The sequence below is a fragment of the Micropterus salmoides genome, unplaced genomic scaffold (assembly GCF_014851395.1).
Source record: "Micropterus salmoides isolate LMB-PRFRI ecotype aquatic unplaced genomic scaffold, ASM1485139v1 Ms_hic_scaffold_17, whole genome shotgun sequence".
NCBI classification, from domain to species: Eukaryota; Metazoa; Chordata; class Actinopteri; order Centrarchiformes; family Centrarchidae; genus Micropterus; species Micropterus salmoides.
In genome coordinates, this window is record NW_024040817.1 from 8761912 (window position 1) to 8776584 (window position 14673).

At 39.4% G+C, this 14673-nt stretch overlaps 1 protein-coding gene across 2 annotated transcripts; it reads right to left on the bottom strand.

Annotated features, from left to right (window-relative positions):
- Positions 1–583: 583 nt before the first annotated feature.
- daxx (death-domain associated protein) lies at positions 584–14064 on the bottom strand. 2 transcript variants are annotated; one of them, XM_038724514.1, is made up of 11 exons: positions 13747–14064; positions 10597–10839; positions 9711–10157; positions 8758–8889; positions 8514–8630; positions 7079–7310; positions 6759–6928; positions 5716–5908; positions 3922–4462; positions 3595–3730; positions 584–2746 (listed from the first exon to the last, which is right to left on the bottom strand). In XM_038724514.1, exons 2-11 carry the CDS (start codon positions 10819–10821, stop codon positions 2687–2689), a joined length of 2253 nt encoding a protein of 750 aa, XP_038580442.1. In that variant the 5' UTR covers positions 10822–10839; positions 13747–14064; the 3' UTR covers positions 584–2686. The 2 variants fall into 2 exon arrangements, with proteins under 2 accessions (XP_038580442.1, XP_038580443.1); XM_038724515.1 differs by having other exon boundaries at positions 14001–14023.
- Between the last annotated feature and the right edge of the window lie 609 nt (positions 14065–14673).

Genomic DNA, 14673 nt, shown 5'->3' on the forward strand with positions numbered 1-14673 from the left:
CAGTCACATCATGGCTGAATCTTGACCCATTTAATAAAAATAAAAAAAGCGGGGGCGGCACAGATCTGGTGGATTGTATCAGTTCATTTGTAGCTACAACTATAAATGAGCTTTGTAGGTTAAAACAGTGGTGTCACCTGTGAGAATATCCACCAGCTGAGGAGACTAAAATTACCTAAATACTACAATAAAATACACAGATTAGCCATAACTTTATAACCGCTGACAGGTGACGTGAATAACACTGATTACCTCTTTACCATGACATCTGTCAGTGGCTGGGACATATTAAGAAGCAAGTGAAAACTGCGTCTTCAAAGATGATGTGTTAGAATCAGGAAAAAAAAACAGGCCACTGACAGGGTTTGAGCGACTTTGATGCATCTCCAAAACGGTCTGCAGGGGTCAGTACCTATCAAAAGTGGTCCAAGGAAGGAAAAGCTGTGAACCAGCGAGAGGGTCATGGGGCAGCCATGGCTCACGTGGGGAGTATATCCATATAGCCTCAGCAGACCTATGTATCTATGTTTTTCATACTGTAAAGCTCAAGAACAAATGAAAATCCAAATCAGCAACACACATATATAAAAAAATGTATCATTTATTTTATTATCAAAAAAGAAAAAATTCACAGTGAATGATGGATCACTCCTCTGCATAAATTAGGCCTGATATCGAAGTTATGACAAACTACAATCCAGGTCTAAATTCTTGGACTTTTTACCCAAAAATATAATTTTGTATGTGTGGTAATATTTAATAAAATTGGGATTCAGGAGGAAAAAACTCAAACAGGAATTGTTATAAGGATAAAAATTCACTTCACCAAAAGGCCCAGACGGTGAGTATACTAGTTCTCTAGGGACCAGCAGGACAACTTATAGTTTTTATAAAGGACGCGATGCACATTGATAACAAGATTTTCAATCATCAAACTGAAAATCTTAAATGCAAAACTGCCTATAAGAAGAAGAACAACAAAAAATGTCTCCATAGACCCAGTGTATTAACAAGAAGAGAACACAAATCTAAAAGCTGCACTATCAATCAGTGTGTGTCAGACTAAACTGGATTTCCTTCTTACGTGGTTTATGAAAAGTCAGCACTGCTGGAAATTTTTTTAAGATCTAGTCATTAGACTCGGGTGTTCATGGTCGTTAACTGGGCCAGGTTTGGGTCGAATAGAACTGGTTTCACCTTTCGGATCGAGACAAAGACTACTGTGGAGTCCAGGTGAATTAACGTCGTTATTGGGGCAGGACAGAGGAGCTGGTATTGAGGTGAGATTCAACTCTGAGATGCATTAAAATGAGAAACTTACGTCCTCTGCTTTGGAAATGTGCCAGAATCACCAGGATGCATTTTTGTGCTATAGCTACTTAAAGAATTAGGCTGGCATTGTTCATTGTCTATTTTTCTTAATGTCAACAAAGCCCATTCAAAGACAAAAAGTGTCAGCTCATCTATCTACTTTCAGACTTCCTAACCCTCTCTCAGCCCCAAGCCCATTGTTTCCCATCTACATCTTTAAAATGGCTCAATAATTAAAACAGCTGGACCTTGTTTTTAGCAAAAGTTACACAAGAAAAAGGTCTTTTCATGGGATTTGTTGTCTAGAACATTGCTATCCTTATGCTTCAAATATTTGTCAACATTCCTCATTCAAACCCATAACTATCTGGAAACTCTTTAGCTTCCCTGCTGCAGTCAAAGAAAAAAAAAAAAAAAAAAAAGTCAAATGTTCCCTATTCTCACTGCTGCAGTCCACAAATCTTGCTAACGAGAGTACAAACCACAACACAGCTCACTAATTCAATGCATAAATAGCAACAAGTAAAACAACGCCAAAATTCCTGCTATCCAGGCCAACACTTCCCTCTCCTTAAAAAAAAAAAAAAAAAGGGAAAAAAATGTAAAAAAGGCGATTGTAATATAAAAATGTAAACAAACTCGCCAGTCAAGTGTCTGTGAAAACAGAACTCCCCGTCTGGGCCACGTGTCCGACTGCACAGTTCATGTTTTCAGGCACTGGTTTCTTATCTAAACCACAACAACAAATGTTGTATGAAGTCACGGAAAGAAAATCCCACAAGAAGGACTTTTTACTCTGTGTTCAGAGCAGTAAAAAAAAACATTTCAATGCCACTACCAACAGGAAGTCAGACGCGTTAGTAGTGTTGCACTGAAAAGCAGGAAACAACAAAGGTCTGGCTGCTGGGCTCACCCAGTAGATCTGGACGAGGTCATGTGTAATGTACCAAAGAAGAGGTCAACGTCAGCCGATGTTTCTCTACGTAAAGAAAAGGACGGCTTGTGCACGCGGCAGAAGAAGAGTGCTCCCAAAACCATGATTTTTCCAAAATAACATGTCCTGTTTAAGCAACTCTCTTTCAAATGTTACAATTATTTTATTATTAAGTCCTTTACAAAAACTCCTGTCTTGTCTTTTGTTTGGTAATATTTAATCAAGTGAAATCAGCTACTTAATTCAGTTTTCTGTCTTCCACAGCAACATCAGCAATTTCAACAGTTCTGAAATGAAAAAAATAAAATGATTGCGCTCACTGTACTGCACGACTCTTCCACATGTCACCTGTGTTCTGGCACCGATTTCTTGAAAAAAAAAATGCATTTCTAAGGAACGTTCTTATGTGATGGCTTGTAAAAAGGGTAAAAAGGTGGAAGGTCATTCTGAGTCCGACAGGACGATGATCTCATCTGGGTCACACTGGGTGGCCACGTTGACCTGGAAACACAAACAGGGGAGCGGTTAGAAAGTGTGTCGTCTCTGAAAGAAATGAAACCAGTCGCTCACATTTACATTTTATACTTTATTTAATTCTGTGATTCAGTCACATTTCATCGGGAATCACATTTTGAGTGATCATTTTGAATTTCACAAGTATGAGTGTGATCGGGGCTCATACTTTTCTATTTTAAAAGAAAATCTGAATTTATCACCATTTATATAGAATATTAAACATTATAGAAAATTGGAGGATGTAAAAATTATTTTTTCTTTAAAAAACAGTTAACAGTTTATTTATTTATAAGCACATTGTGAGCTGTAAACTGTGGTAGACAAGATCTACTTGTAGCAGGAAATCTTTGGGTCAACATAAATAACAACTGTGTGAAAATCTGTTTAAACTGATTTGCTCGCCCCAATAAAAAATAATTCTGTCAAAATCAGTACAAAAAAGATCCAAAAGTAAACAGCGATGTAAAATAAAAACATATATATTGTTATATTCAATTTTGTGAGATGTTTACAAATACGTAATAATAAAACTGTCATAATAATAATCCACTATATAAAATGAAAACATGATACAGTGATGGTGATAACTTAAGTAAGGATGAGAAACACCTGTGGAACATACTGAAGAACCTGAGAAGATCATTTCTTTTACATTAAATACTGTATAAAAGAGACACAAAGTCATAAACTAGATCAAACCTACCCAATTAAACAATATAAATACAAAGTCAAACTGTTCTGTCAATCTTGTAACAGGACTGTGATCCAGGTTCTTCACATGCAATCCTCACTAGGACTGTACTTTATCTCATTTACCATCTGTTTGCCCGTACCTTGTTTTTCTTGGGAGGTGGTGTCGACTGTGAGCTGCTGACAATTTCCTGGGTTGGGGTGTCCGCTCGGGTTGACTCTACCTGCTGTGGAGAATTGCAGCTAATAACGCCCATATCCAGAGGGATATCTGCCTCACTGGGGAAGAGAACAACAGATGGATGTAGAGCGGGATGGATAGAATTAGGGTTGAGAAGTAAAGAGGTACAACAACATCAACAAAAACCTTCCTAATAATTTAGTCCAGAGCAACATTATTACTAAGTGTAATACAACTACAACTAACATTGCGTACGAGTCTTCATAGATACAACACAGCCTTACAGTACCTGTCAGCGATGATTATGTGCTTTGTATTTTGAGAGCTCCCTGATGTCATTTCCTCCCTCTTCCTCTTCTGGCTCCTCGTAGTTCTGGGACTGGGCGGCGGCGACGTACCGTTGCTCTGCGTGTCATGCTTTTCTACTATGACAGCTGGTGACAGGGGCAAAGACACCCCATTGGCCGCTCCCAGGGAGTCGTCTGCAGAGTCCTTCGTGACTTCGCTAGTGCTTACGTGCACATGATTGGATGAGTCCACAGGCTCCTCTAATCCTGCAAGGTTACCATTAGACAACGGCCTCTGGTTTTCAGTCTGCATTGGCTCTGATTGGCTGGGACTGTGACTCGGGGAGGGGATGTCAGACAGCGGAGATATCTGGGACTTGCTTTCATCCGAAAGAGGACTGAGTCCACTTGTGACGGGCTCCTCGTCCTCATCTTTCACGCTTCCTTCTTCCCCTGCAGAAACGTTTCCCGACACCTCGGCTGTCTGATCGTCACACACTTGTTCCGCCTCGTTGTTGTCGTCTTCCTCGTTCTCATCGTCGTCTATAGAAAGACAAATATCAATGCGCTGATATCTTTACTCCCCAACCGATTTATGATACAGGTCCGGGTGGTCTGTACAAACTTTAACTCAATGCAGAATCTAATGTGTAAAACATGCCATCATATTATATAATTAACTGCAGCACTGCGTCAGGCCTGGAGTGCCGTTTTATCTCCCGATACATCAGCACCTGATTGTGACTGACATTGCATCAGGATGTGATCAATGAGTCGCCTTCTGTGCTGATCCAGAACCATCCCATAATCAATTCAGTTAATAGATAACAGTCTAAAAAGAGTACTAGAATATAAATGAATTATTGATACGTTACTTAGATGATTGACTGTCAATGAGCAGAATGATGTACGTGCAGAGTTTGACACAAGAAGACCGTTTTCACATTTTACTACAGATGGGGGACAGTTTCAGGCAGGCGTGATGTGGAAACCTGTAGCCTACAGCACGGACACTGAGAATCGACATTTCAGTGAAGTCGAAAATGTTTTTCTCCAGCAGTCAAACCTTTAAAATGAGCAACATTTGCATTCCCATAGATTCAGGTGTTTCTGTGGGGAGGAATGATTGCAGTATATATTTGAATAATGTAATGTTTTTTTGGAAAGGAGGTGGGGGTTATCAGACATTAATAATTTTTCAAGGCGGAGCATTTTATATGTCTCTATATATATCTGGAGGGGATCTTTCTTCTATTTTTTCTGACTTAAGCAGAGGTGCACTACAAAAACACTACAGGAACGCCTGGTGAGGAAAATATGAAAGAAAATATCTGCAGCACAGATTTTCTTTTTAGCATTAGGTGGGCAGAGCTATTTGCATGATGGGAATATGGAAATTATTTAAAGCCCTAGCCACACCTAAGTGGTGTTCAGGGACAAACACACTAATGTGCTCTCCTAAAACAGAAACACACTAATGTGCTCTCCTAAAACAGAAACACACTAATGTGCTCTCCTAAAACAGAAACACACTAATGTGCTCTCCTAAAACAGAAACACAGGGTCAGGGTTGCACCGATCAAGTGAGAGAGATTTCCAAACTGCAACCTCATAACGGAAATATGCAACAGAGATGCTCGGGAGGTGCTCATCACTATTAGAGACGTTTTAAATAAGACATTCTCAATAACCTAATACCGTTTTAGAGTAAACTAAATATGTTTTGGAAATATCTAGTTGACATTGTGAAAAAACGAAAAATGAATTAACATTTGAACGAATATCTCCGCTCTGACCTGGTCCATCCTGCTGAGTGCTGGCCTGGATCTCGTCCTCGATGTCAGGGTCTGATGATTCATCTTCTTCATCGTCATCCTCCTCCTCCACCTCTTCGTCTTCCTTGTCTGCCACTCCATTCACCTTTTCTTCCTCCTTCTCTGCCACTCCATTCACCTCTTCATTTGCTTCCCCGTTTTCTGATTTTTGGACCTGACAATAAGATGAGTGAGGGTCAGGCAGGAACAGAGACGAAAGGTCAAATATACACTCAGTGGCCACTTTATTAGGCACACCTTTTACAATCAATCAATACAATTACAATTCAATACAACAGCACTCCCATAAATTCTACCTTCACAAGTTGGTGTTTGAAGGTCCGGTACAGCCCATTTCTATAGACTGACTATTAAATGATTTTTATGATGTTGTTACTTTTTTTTTACTGCTGTCTCTTCTTATATGTATGGTTTTATCATTTTATTCTTTTAAGGCACTTTGTGGGTGTTCAGTGAAAGGTTGGAAATGTGTAAATTCAGTTATATGTTTAATACTGAGGTCATAGTTAAAGGTGGTATTGGACTGAACTTCATGATATTGAGAGGAATTTAATTTATTTAATTTTTGTCCAACCCATTTAAATTAAGGAGCAGAATATTAGAAATGCTTCTCAATATAATGCAATGCAGCAAGAAACGTCACTAATTATAACCTCAATTTTACAACACTTAATTTAATTAAAACCTTTATGACAGTGTAAAAAACAGATCAGTTTAAGTGCCATAAAAGTAGACTTTCTGGCAGAACAGCTGTATGGCATTGAATAAGATTTTACAGGTGTACCTAATAAAGTGGCCACATACAGTGTAATGCTGAGTTTTATTATTATATACTGTACTTTAAACAATTTGCAGAGAGGGAATGCAGTTGATAGTTCAGGTAGGTGCATTCATGTGCCGATAGGAAGCTCTGTCATCTGAGACATTAGTTTCATTCAAAATGAAACCAAAACCAAAAGCAGAAGATGGTGATGATTTTCCTCCTTCCTCAGATGTTCTCGTACCTCTTTCCCTTTGCTGTCCTTCTCCTGTCGCTTGGTCCTCTCCTGCTCCTCTGTGTCCTCTTGTTTGACGGCGTACTTGGTGATGACCTCCTCCAGACGGGACAGAGCCACTTCTCTGTTCGACCGCAGCTTCCGCTGCAGCGCGGGGTCTGACAGAGCCGGGTCTTTGGCTTTAGAGAGGAATGAAAAGTGTAAGCAGGTGTAGGAGCAGTGGGTGGAAAAGAACAGATAGATGAAGGAAAAAAGGACCAGGCAAGAAGAGATGAGAGTCAGGTGAAGGCTGCAGACAGAAGAAATGTTTATCCCTGCTGAAACCTTACCAGGCATGTAGTGGTCGGTGAGGTGTGAACCAAAGTTGTACACCAGGTCCAGGTGACGCCTCTCCTGCATTTGGCTCCCCGTCTCTCTGAAAGCCTCCTGGGCGATCTGGTTCAGCTGTTTCCTGCTCAGGCACAGGTTGTGGCGCTCATTGGCACGCAGCACCTGGTGGAGGATGTCTTGGTAATCTGGAGGGTTCCTGTGCGCCTCAGGGCTGTTGATGAAACGCTCGATCTGACAGGAAGAAGAGCCGTAGGGTAAAGGATCAGGGGCACATCAAATTCACCCGCAGAAAAAACAGTAATACCGAATGAAACTTCTCCGCCAACCAAACACACAGTCAATATCTTAACACCAAACACATGGTTAAGTCTTTGTTTCCCCATTTAAACTTGCTTCTGTATGATGTTTGTGTTGCTTTGTTTTGTTTTTATGAGTTACTTGGTTCAAAAAGTTGATAAGTGAATGACAGCTTAACTGCTGCATCTCTAGATTGTACCAATTTCCACTATAAAGCTGGACAACTAGCAGACGTGGAGGTGAGTGTCTCGCAGTCATTCAAGATCTGCAGAGCTGGCCTTTCATCTCTCACAGTGTGGGATACTGTTTCATCTCTTTGTCAATGGGAGGGTTTGAATAAACCTTTTTGCTGAGATCTGTGAACTGCCCTTTTACTTCTCAATAGTTAAAGTGTCAACTTGCCAGACAAGACACCGGGGAGATCTCCACCCGTGGGAGATAACAGCGTGACTGGAGCCACTAAACGACTCTATTATCTGGCTACAAACCACAGGAAAAGGTCTGAATACAACAGACAAACGTTTCCTTTCCGTTTTCTCTTTCTCTGTCTCACACACACTTTTTAACAACCTGATCTTTGCTTATGAGTTTATTATTACTACCTAATTTATTAATTTCTTGATCAACATTTAACTTTAAATAAATGTTTAAATTATTGCCAAGTTTTGTCTGTGAATTTTTATTTAAAGCAGAGACTAAGGATCAATGTATTGAGAATTTACAACTCAGGTTATAAGACTATATTATAATATTACAAGATAATAAGAGATTCGTTTGATTGATTTATTTCCCCTCAAATGTAAGAGGGGGCCCAAACTTTAATGAGTGCAAAGGTTTCATTTTAAAAGAAGTTGATACTGCTACAAAGTTACGTAATTTTGTGTTTTCTTTTGTGCTCTAAATGTTTTAAAAATCTAAATAAAATAAAAAGATTTATAGTATCAAATCCTGCTGATAGTAATAATTATAGCGTTCATGCAAGACTGAAGTCTGTAACTGCTCTCTCTAATGTTCTTACACTCAAAATTTTACACGGTAGATGGTCGGGACATTAAGTCCTAGTTGAGAGCAGGACCTTGAAAAAAAGTTTTACCCAGCTTTCCAGCACACTTATAAAACCAACAAAAAGCAGCTCACCCTCCTGTTGATCTCAGGATAACGAGTGCTTTTGTAGGGGATCTTCTGCTCAATGACTCGGCCCGTTAGTGTGCTGCAGTCCTTTAGTTCACACAGCTTTTCATAAATCTTCATCATCTGGAAAAAGAGGGTGGAAGGGAGAGATTTAACTAGCTGTCACACAGCCTGATGTAATGGCTCTTTTCACACTGTTGAGCACTTTATAACCAGAGAGGCTCCGAGCTGCGTCAAATTCCAGGCTGACCTTGCGTTTCAGCTTGTGCTCCTGGATGTATAAAGATTCCTCAGACCCCAGGTCATCCAAACTCAGCTCAGCCTGCTGGAGGCGGTAGATCTCTTCGTTATACACCTTCAGCAGGTTCTCCAGGTACGCTATCTGAGAGAGATTGAGAACAGACATGAAGGTCAGGCGTGTTTTCCTACACAGACAAAATTTTGCGTATAGTTGTGTTTATTTTCTAAAGCGTGTGCGTGAGGCGACCACTTCACCTCACTCTAACAGGGACACTTGTGGCTCTGGACTAACCTGTTTTAATATGCTAGATAAAAGGTAATGCCCTGGCAGTGTTAAATATCTTTTGGTTTTATATTTGATTTGATCACATTAATGTTTAAGCTGAGATTTACAAGAAATTTATTTCTACTGTGTAGAGGGAATACTGCTGGTAAAAAGCACATTATTGTGCTTATTATTATTGTATATAGCAGTACATTTAAATCAAAAGTGCGCAATACACTACTTTAGAATTCATTATTTAATTTTGCGCATAACCATGCGATTAATTACAATTAATCACAGAAAATCATGCGATTAATCACAATTAAAAATTTTAATGTTACCCAACACTAAAACAAACATAACAAGCCTGTTTACTGCACAGTGAACAGAATAAAATGAGAGCATTCTTACAAACTATTACACATCAGAATGTGACCTTTCCTTTATTTCTACCCATTTATAACTTCAGTCAACAACGCAGGTTTATTGATGCATAGAAACCATTGTTTGCTCTTTTTTCTGCTTTTACACTTTTATTCTCTTTGTTTCCAAAGTGATCATATTTTCTAATCTACTTTTTGCAAAGTGACATACAAATAAAATTTTTAGTGACCATCACGTGCAGCTGAACTATTTAAAGGTTGTTATCAGCCAAAAAGAATACAAGTCACGCCTAGTGACTAGATTTCTACACTCACCTGCTTCCTGGAGGCCCTCTTTGCCTTTTTCTCAGTATCGTGTTCCTCTTTTTTAATTTCCTCCTGCAGCCCTGACGTAGAAGGTTCCTTATCCTCTGCTGCCACCCCTTTGTCTTCCTCATCAGCTTTATGTTTAGTTTTGTCTTTACTTTTGAGCGTAACAGAGGTAGACTGTAGAGACGTTGATGTTGAGGTACAAGGCCCAGACTCAACCTTGTTGAGGATCTGCCGCTTCTTGGCTGCATGCTGCCTGAGTACAGTGCACAGTTCATTGATGTAGACAAAGGTTTTGGTGCGGTTGGACTGAGCGCGAGTCAAACATCGTCCCAAGGTGTTCCTGAACTCCACCGATGACAGAAAGTCAGGAGAGGCTTTGGAGTGCTTGACTCGGAGGAAGGTTATGACCTCCGGGCAGTCCTCGGTGTGAGCTGAGCAGTACTCCACAAACTGGGAGGACAAAGAAAACAGGAAGAACAAATAACAAGAATATAATTATACTGTAGATCAAAAGCACATTGTGATTCATGTTTTTCCAGTTCAAATCCAGTTTGAATGTATTGTCAATATTATTACAACTCTGTGGTATTACAACTTCTGTCAATAGTTGCACATCTACCGTCGGTCAGTCAGGTGCTGGATACAAAGCAATTAAAAGTGAAAGGCTTAAGGACTTCTTGTCATTTAATACTACCAAAGTTATCAGGGTGAAAAATGAACACAGTTATCAGTCAAATGCTAATATACTTGGACTGGACGGGTCTGGACAAGTTTCATTACCGTTATTTAAGCAATAACCATTCATAATGTTGTTATATTATTTAATCTAAATGGTTTGTGGGTTAAAAATGACTTTGGATAAAACAATAAGTTTGATCCCCTTTCTCACCTCAGTGAACAACTTTTCATTCTCTGCCTGCAGAACATGTGTGTCCTTCTTTGCTGAGGCAAAAGGTGACTCGATAATGTGGGTAGGGGCAGGCTGCAAGGCTTTTTTAGCTCGATGCCGAGAGGACGAGGTGGAGGCCGAGCAGGAGGGTTGTGGACTCTCCTCTTCATCGTCATCATCAAGTATTATGATCTTATCTGCCATCGAGGCAGGAGCCACCGCCATCCAAAATGTTGGTTATTTCTGCTTTCACAAAAAACAGGGAGAATGTTGATCAGGGCAAGACGTAAAAGAAGCAGTAGGACAATGAATACTTGAGATTAGTCAGTATGAAATTTGCAGTGTTCTGGTGGAACATGAGTGGTGTGGTGGGTGTAATAACAGTACCGATGACACAAGATCCAAGTGATAGACGGTGCATTTTGTTTGAAAATCCCCCAAAACATTTTGCCCCCAAAGGTCATTGCTCAACACTTGGTGATACATGTTTGAGAAATTATCAGTGAAAAAGTGAAGTGTGATAGTGCTGAGTGTATACCAAAACAACAAACGTTAGTCATAAATGTTACACTTACAGTCATGCCAAATATTTGGGCACCCCTGCATGTCTGTCACTAATGCAAAAAAAAAAAAAAATACACAATTATAAATGCTTTGGTATTTTCATTTTCAGGTGAGACTACAACTGAGCTTTTTGGTATGGAGGGCTCCATGTAGGCCCAAAAATGACGTCAAAACCCTGTGACATCCCGTCACTCATGAGAGATGTAACTGTATTGTTTACATTATAAACTCTGTGAATAAAAAACAAAACTAAACGGCCATATAGTGACGACGTGTTGGTTTTTATCAGGTGTAGTTGGGCTGACTAAACAGTAACGATCCATGTCAGACAAACACTCTGAGCCATGAGACTTTTTGTTGGTGCAGCTATGCAGCTACCAGAATTACGGTGTTTCTGCTGTTGCTATACGTCATTAAACCATGGTTATACTGGGCGATCATGCGCAGCAGATGCTGGTGCCAACAGGAAGTAGCCCTGTAGTAGTACAGGGTACAAAACTGGCTTCACTGCTCTCCATTCAAATCTGCGGGGTGGCTTCGTCCAGTAATATACTGCCTATGGTCTTACAGGAGGACAATGACCAAAAGCATAATTAAATGCATCCAAAAATGGTTTAAAGGAGACCTATTATGCTTTTCCACAATTTATGACTTATTATAATGTTGGATGTTCATGTTAAACATGGCCAAAGCTTCTAAAAATGAGGTTAAAGTATTTAAAAGAAATTCCTGTGAGCAAGAACCTCAGATTTCCTCCTGTTCTGAATGCACTGTTTTGAACAGCTTTTTCTACCAACGGCTCCGTTCTAACTAATATGGAGCCGGTGTTCCATATATGCTCATGTGCTCCCACACTAATGGCAGGCAACGCTCAGTCATTAAAAAACATTTTTCTTTTACTTTGAATCATGCAAAGCTGCTATACAGGCGTCAAAGAACTACAATACAGGACTGGAAAAGCAGTATAATAGGTCTCCTTTAAAGCAAAATCCTGGTGAGTTTTGAAGTAGCCAGCAATAAGTCCAGATCTAAATTCCATAGAGAACCGGTGGAGAGATCTCTAAACAGCAGTTGGGAGAAGGAACCCACCACATCTCAAAGACCTGGAGTTAAAAGCACAAAGTCCAGCCTAAAGGGAGTTTCTATCTCCCACGAAAAAACTCTGCTCTCAACTGCTTGAAAACAGCTTGTTTGTAGTCCAGCCCTTCCCTTTCATCCCTTTGACGTCATAGGGATGAAATCTAAATGGCCTCACATAATGCTCGCCAAGCGGCTACTCCCTCACGCCCTCAAAAACACCAGTGGAAAAACACTGAGATGCAGCACACTCCTCCTCTCCCTTCCAAACACTAGCTACCAGGCAGTAAATGGACATAAAGTTGTTACTGTGATGTAGAGACAGAGCTCAGTTAAATCTTTATGGATGAAAGATACTTTTGTTACAGATTAATAACTCACCACTCTGAAACTCTTGCTCCAGTCTATGTTGCCAAGCTGGTCTGCAACATGTACAGCTGAAAGAAAGCCTTGTGTACGGTCTTTTTGCTGGCCAGCCCTTCTATGCTTCTGATTGGCTACTTGTCCTTAACTAGGAACTGCACATGTGCAACTCCCAAGAAACATTATTTACAGACAAGATGTATCACTCTGAAGCAAAGCGTTCAATACAAGGTGAAAAGAGGCGCTGCAGCAATGTGCAGTATGACTAAAAATATGTTGTTTTTTGAAAATTAAACCATGTAAACCTGTTCTAGTACAACCCCTAAATAGGATTTTGAACCTGGATATGAGCATAATACTACCTCTTTAAGTTGAGGGTGCCAATAATTTTGTCCATTTTTGGAGTTTTGTGTGAAATGTCTCAGATTTGGCTTTTTTTTTAAAATCTCTGCTTTGTTTATGTTATTCCAATGCAAACAAAAGAAATAAACATGAGAATACCAAAGCATTTGTAATTGCAACAATTTTCTGGGAGAAGTAGTGCATTGTGTGACAGACATGCAGGGGTGCCCGCCCATATTTTTGGCCATGACTGTATTTGATTCATTAATTGACAGAAAATTAATCTGCAGCAATTTTCACAGATGATTAATCATTTACATACTTTTTCAAGCAAAAATGTCCAACTTTCTGTGATTTACACTTCTCAAGAGAAGTGTGGCTATTCTATTCTATCTTATGATTTTTCTTTTCGACTGTTAGACCAAACAAGCAATTTGAAGACATTAAGAATGGGCTCTGGCAACGTAATGGGGATTGTTTTACACTATGTATAGACCAAATGTTTGATCAGTTTGTCGAGAAAGTAGTTATCAGTTGTGAAAATAACTGTTAGTCCCATTACCTACACAAAATTACACCCCAACATTAACACACAAAACACGGACAGGTGCATGGATTTTCATTCCATGATGCTCTAATATGTTGTCTCTGGTTTAAGAAATTAAACAGCAACGACGACTTGAACAGTTTTAGTCTCTTAAACAGAGAAGTGATCGAAGCTTTAAGACACACAGTCACGTTAACTTACAGATGGCAAAATTAATCGTTAAGAAAGAAAGGTTACACAGAGTGTGACATACAGACCTTTTGTTTATGAGTTGTTTGTGGTGACAGCAAAACAGGATCCACCATAACGTATCATAACAATTCTGTTCGAGTTAGCTAGCATTAGCTTTAGCTAGCTAGTTAGCAGTGTGAACCAACTAAGTGAGCGAAGTAAGAAAATAACGAACCGGCGGAAAAACCCGCATCCTGTTTCATTACATACGCTGTAAGATAAACAAATTCGCGATGCTTTTTAAAACCTTTATTTTTAATCACAAGGACTTTCTGTTTACCAAAACAATGCTCTTCAACTGCTATGCTGTCCACCCGAGATCGAAAGTGTACCCGCTAAAGCCGTATCAGCATCAATGCCTCTGATTGGTTGACAGATGGTTCGCCGTCAGTAATGTCGTTAACCATTGGGTAACTTCTTTAGGCGAATTCTTAAAATAACATTCAACATTCAGGGATTCAGTGGAAACCAAAACTAAAACTTAGTGAATTATTGTTTTGTATTTAACTTAGTCTGTCGATTCAGAACCTTCAAACGTATTTTTTAGTTTCGTGGTTTAAATACCACTCCAAAACTGTACGCTTACATGTCGAGTTTTATTTTGAAAAGCTTAGCGGAAGTTACACTTTCTCATTAATTTCAGCGAACGGAGTTTGTCCTTTTTTGACTTTTGATACGAACTAGATCCTTTTCGTCTTATGTGTAAAGCCAAAGCTATGTTGTTTGTAAATGCAATATTCTTCAAAAATAAATAAATAAATACAATTCGAGAACGGGTGCGTTGCGTTCAAGACTGCTCGTAATCGAAGGAAATTCTGATAAAGAGTTTACTGATAGGTCTATATCATCCTTGCAATTAATTTCTTCACAAGTTTAGACATAATCTCTTCCCTTTATGTTCTTTTTGTAAATCAGAGATTGAGTCGTTTTTACTTTTTCATGTGACATATGGT

Bases quoted from the DNA above. Each gene is read 5' to 3' on its own strand.
- daxx (XM_038724514.1), bottom strand. From the start codon at position 10,821: ATGGCGGTGGCTCCTGCCTCGATGGCAGATAAGATCATAATACTTGAT. The intron at 4,463-5,715 runs GTCAGAGCGGAG...GTCTTTCTATAG, and splicing joins CACTCAGCAGGATGGACCAG to ACGACGATGAGAACGAGGAA. The intron at 2,747-3,594 runs GTACGGGCAAAC...TTGTGTTTCCAG, and splicing joins CACCTCCCAAGAAAAACAAG to GTCAACGTGGCCACCCAGTG.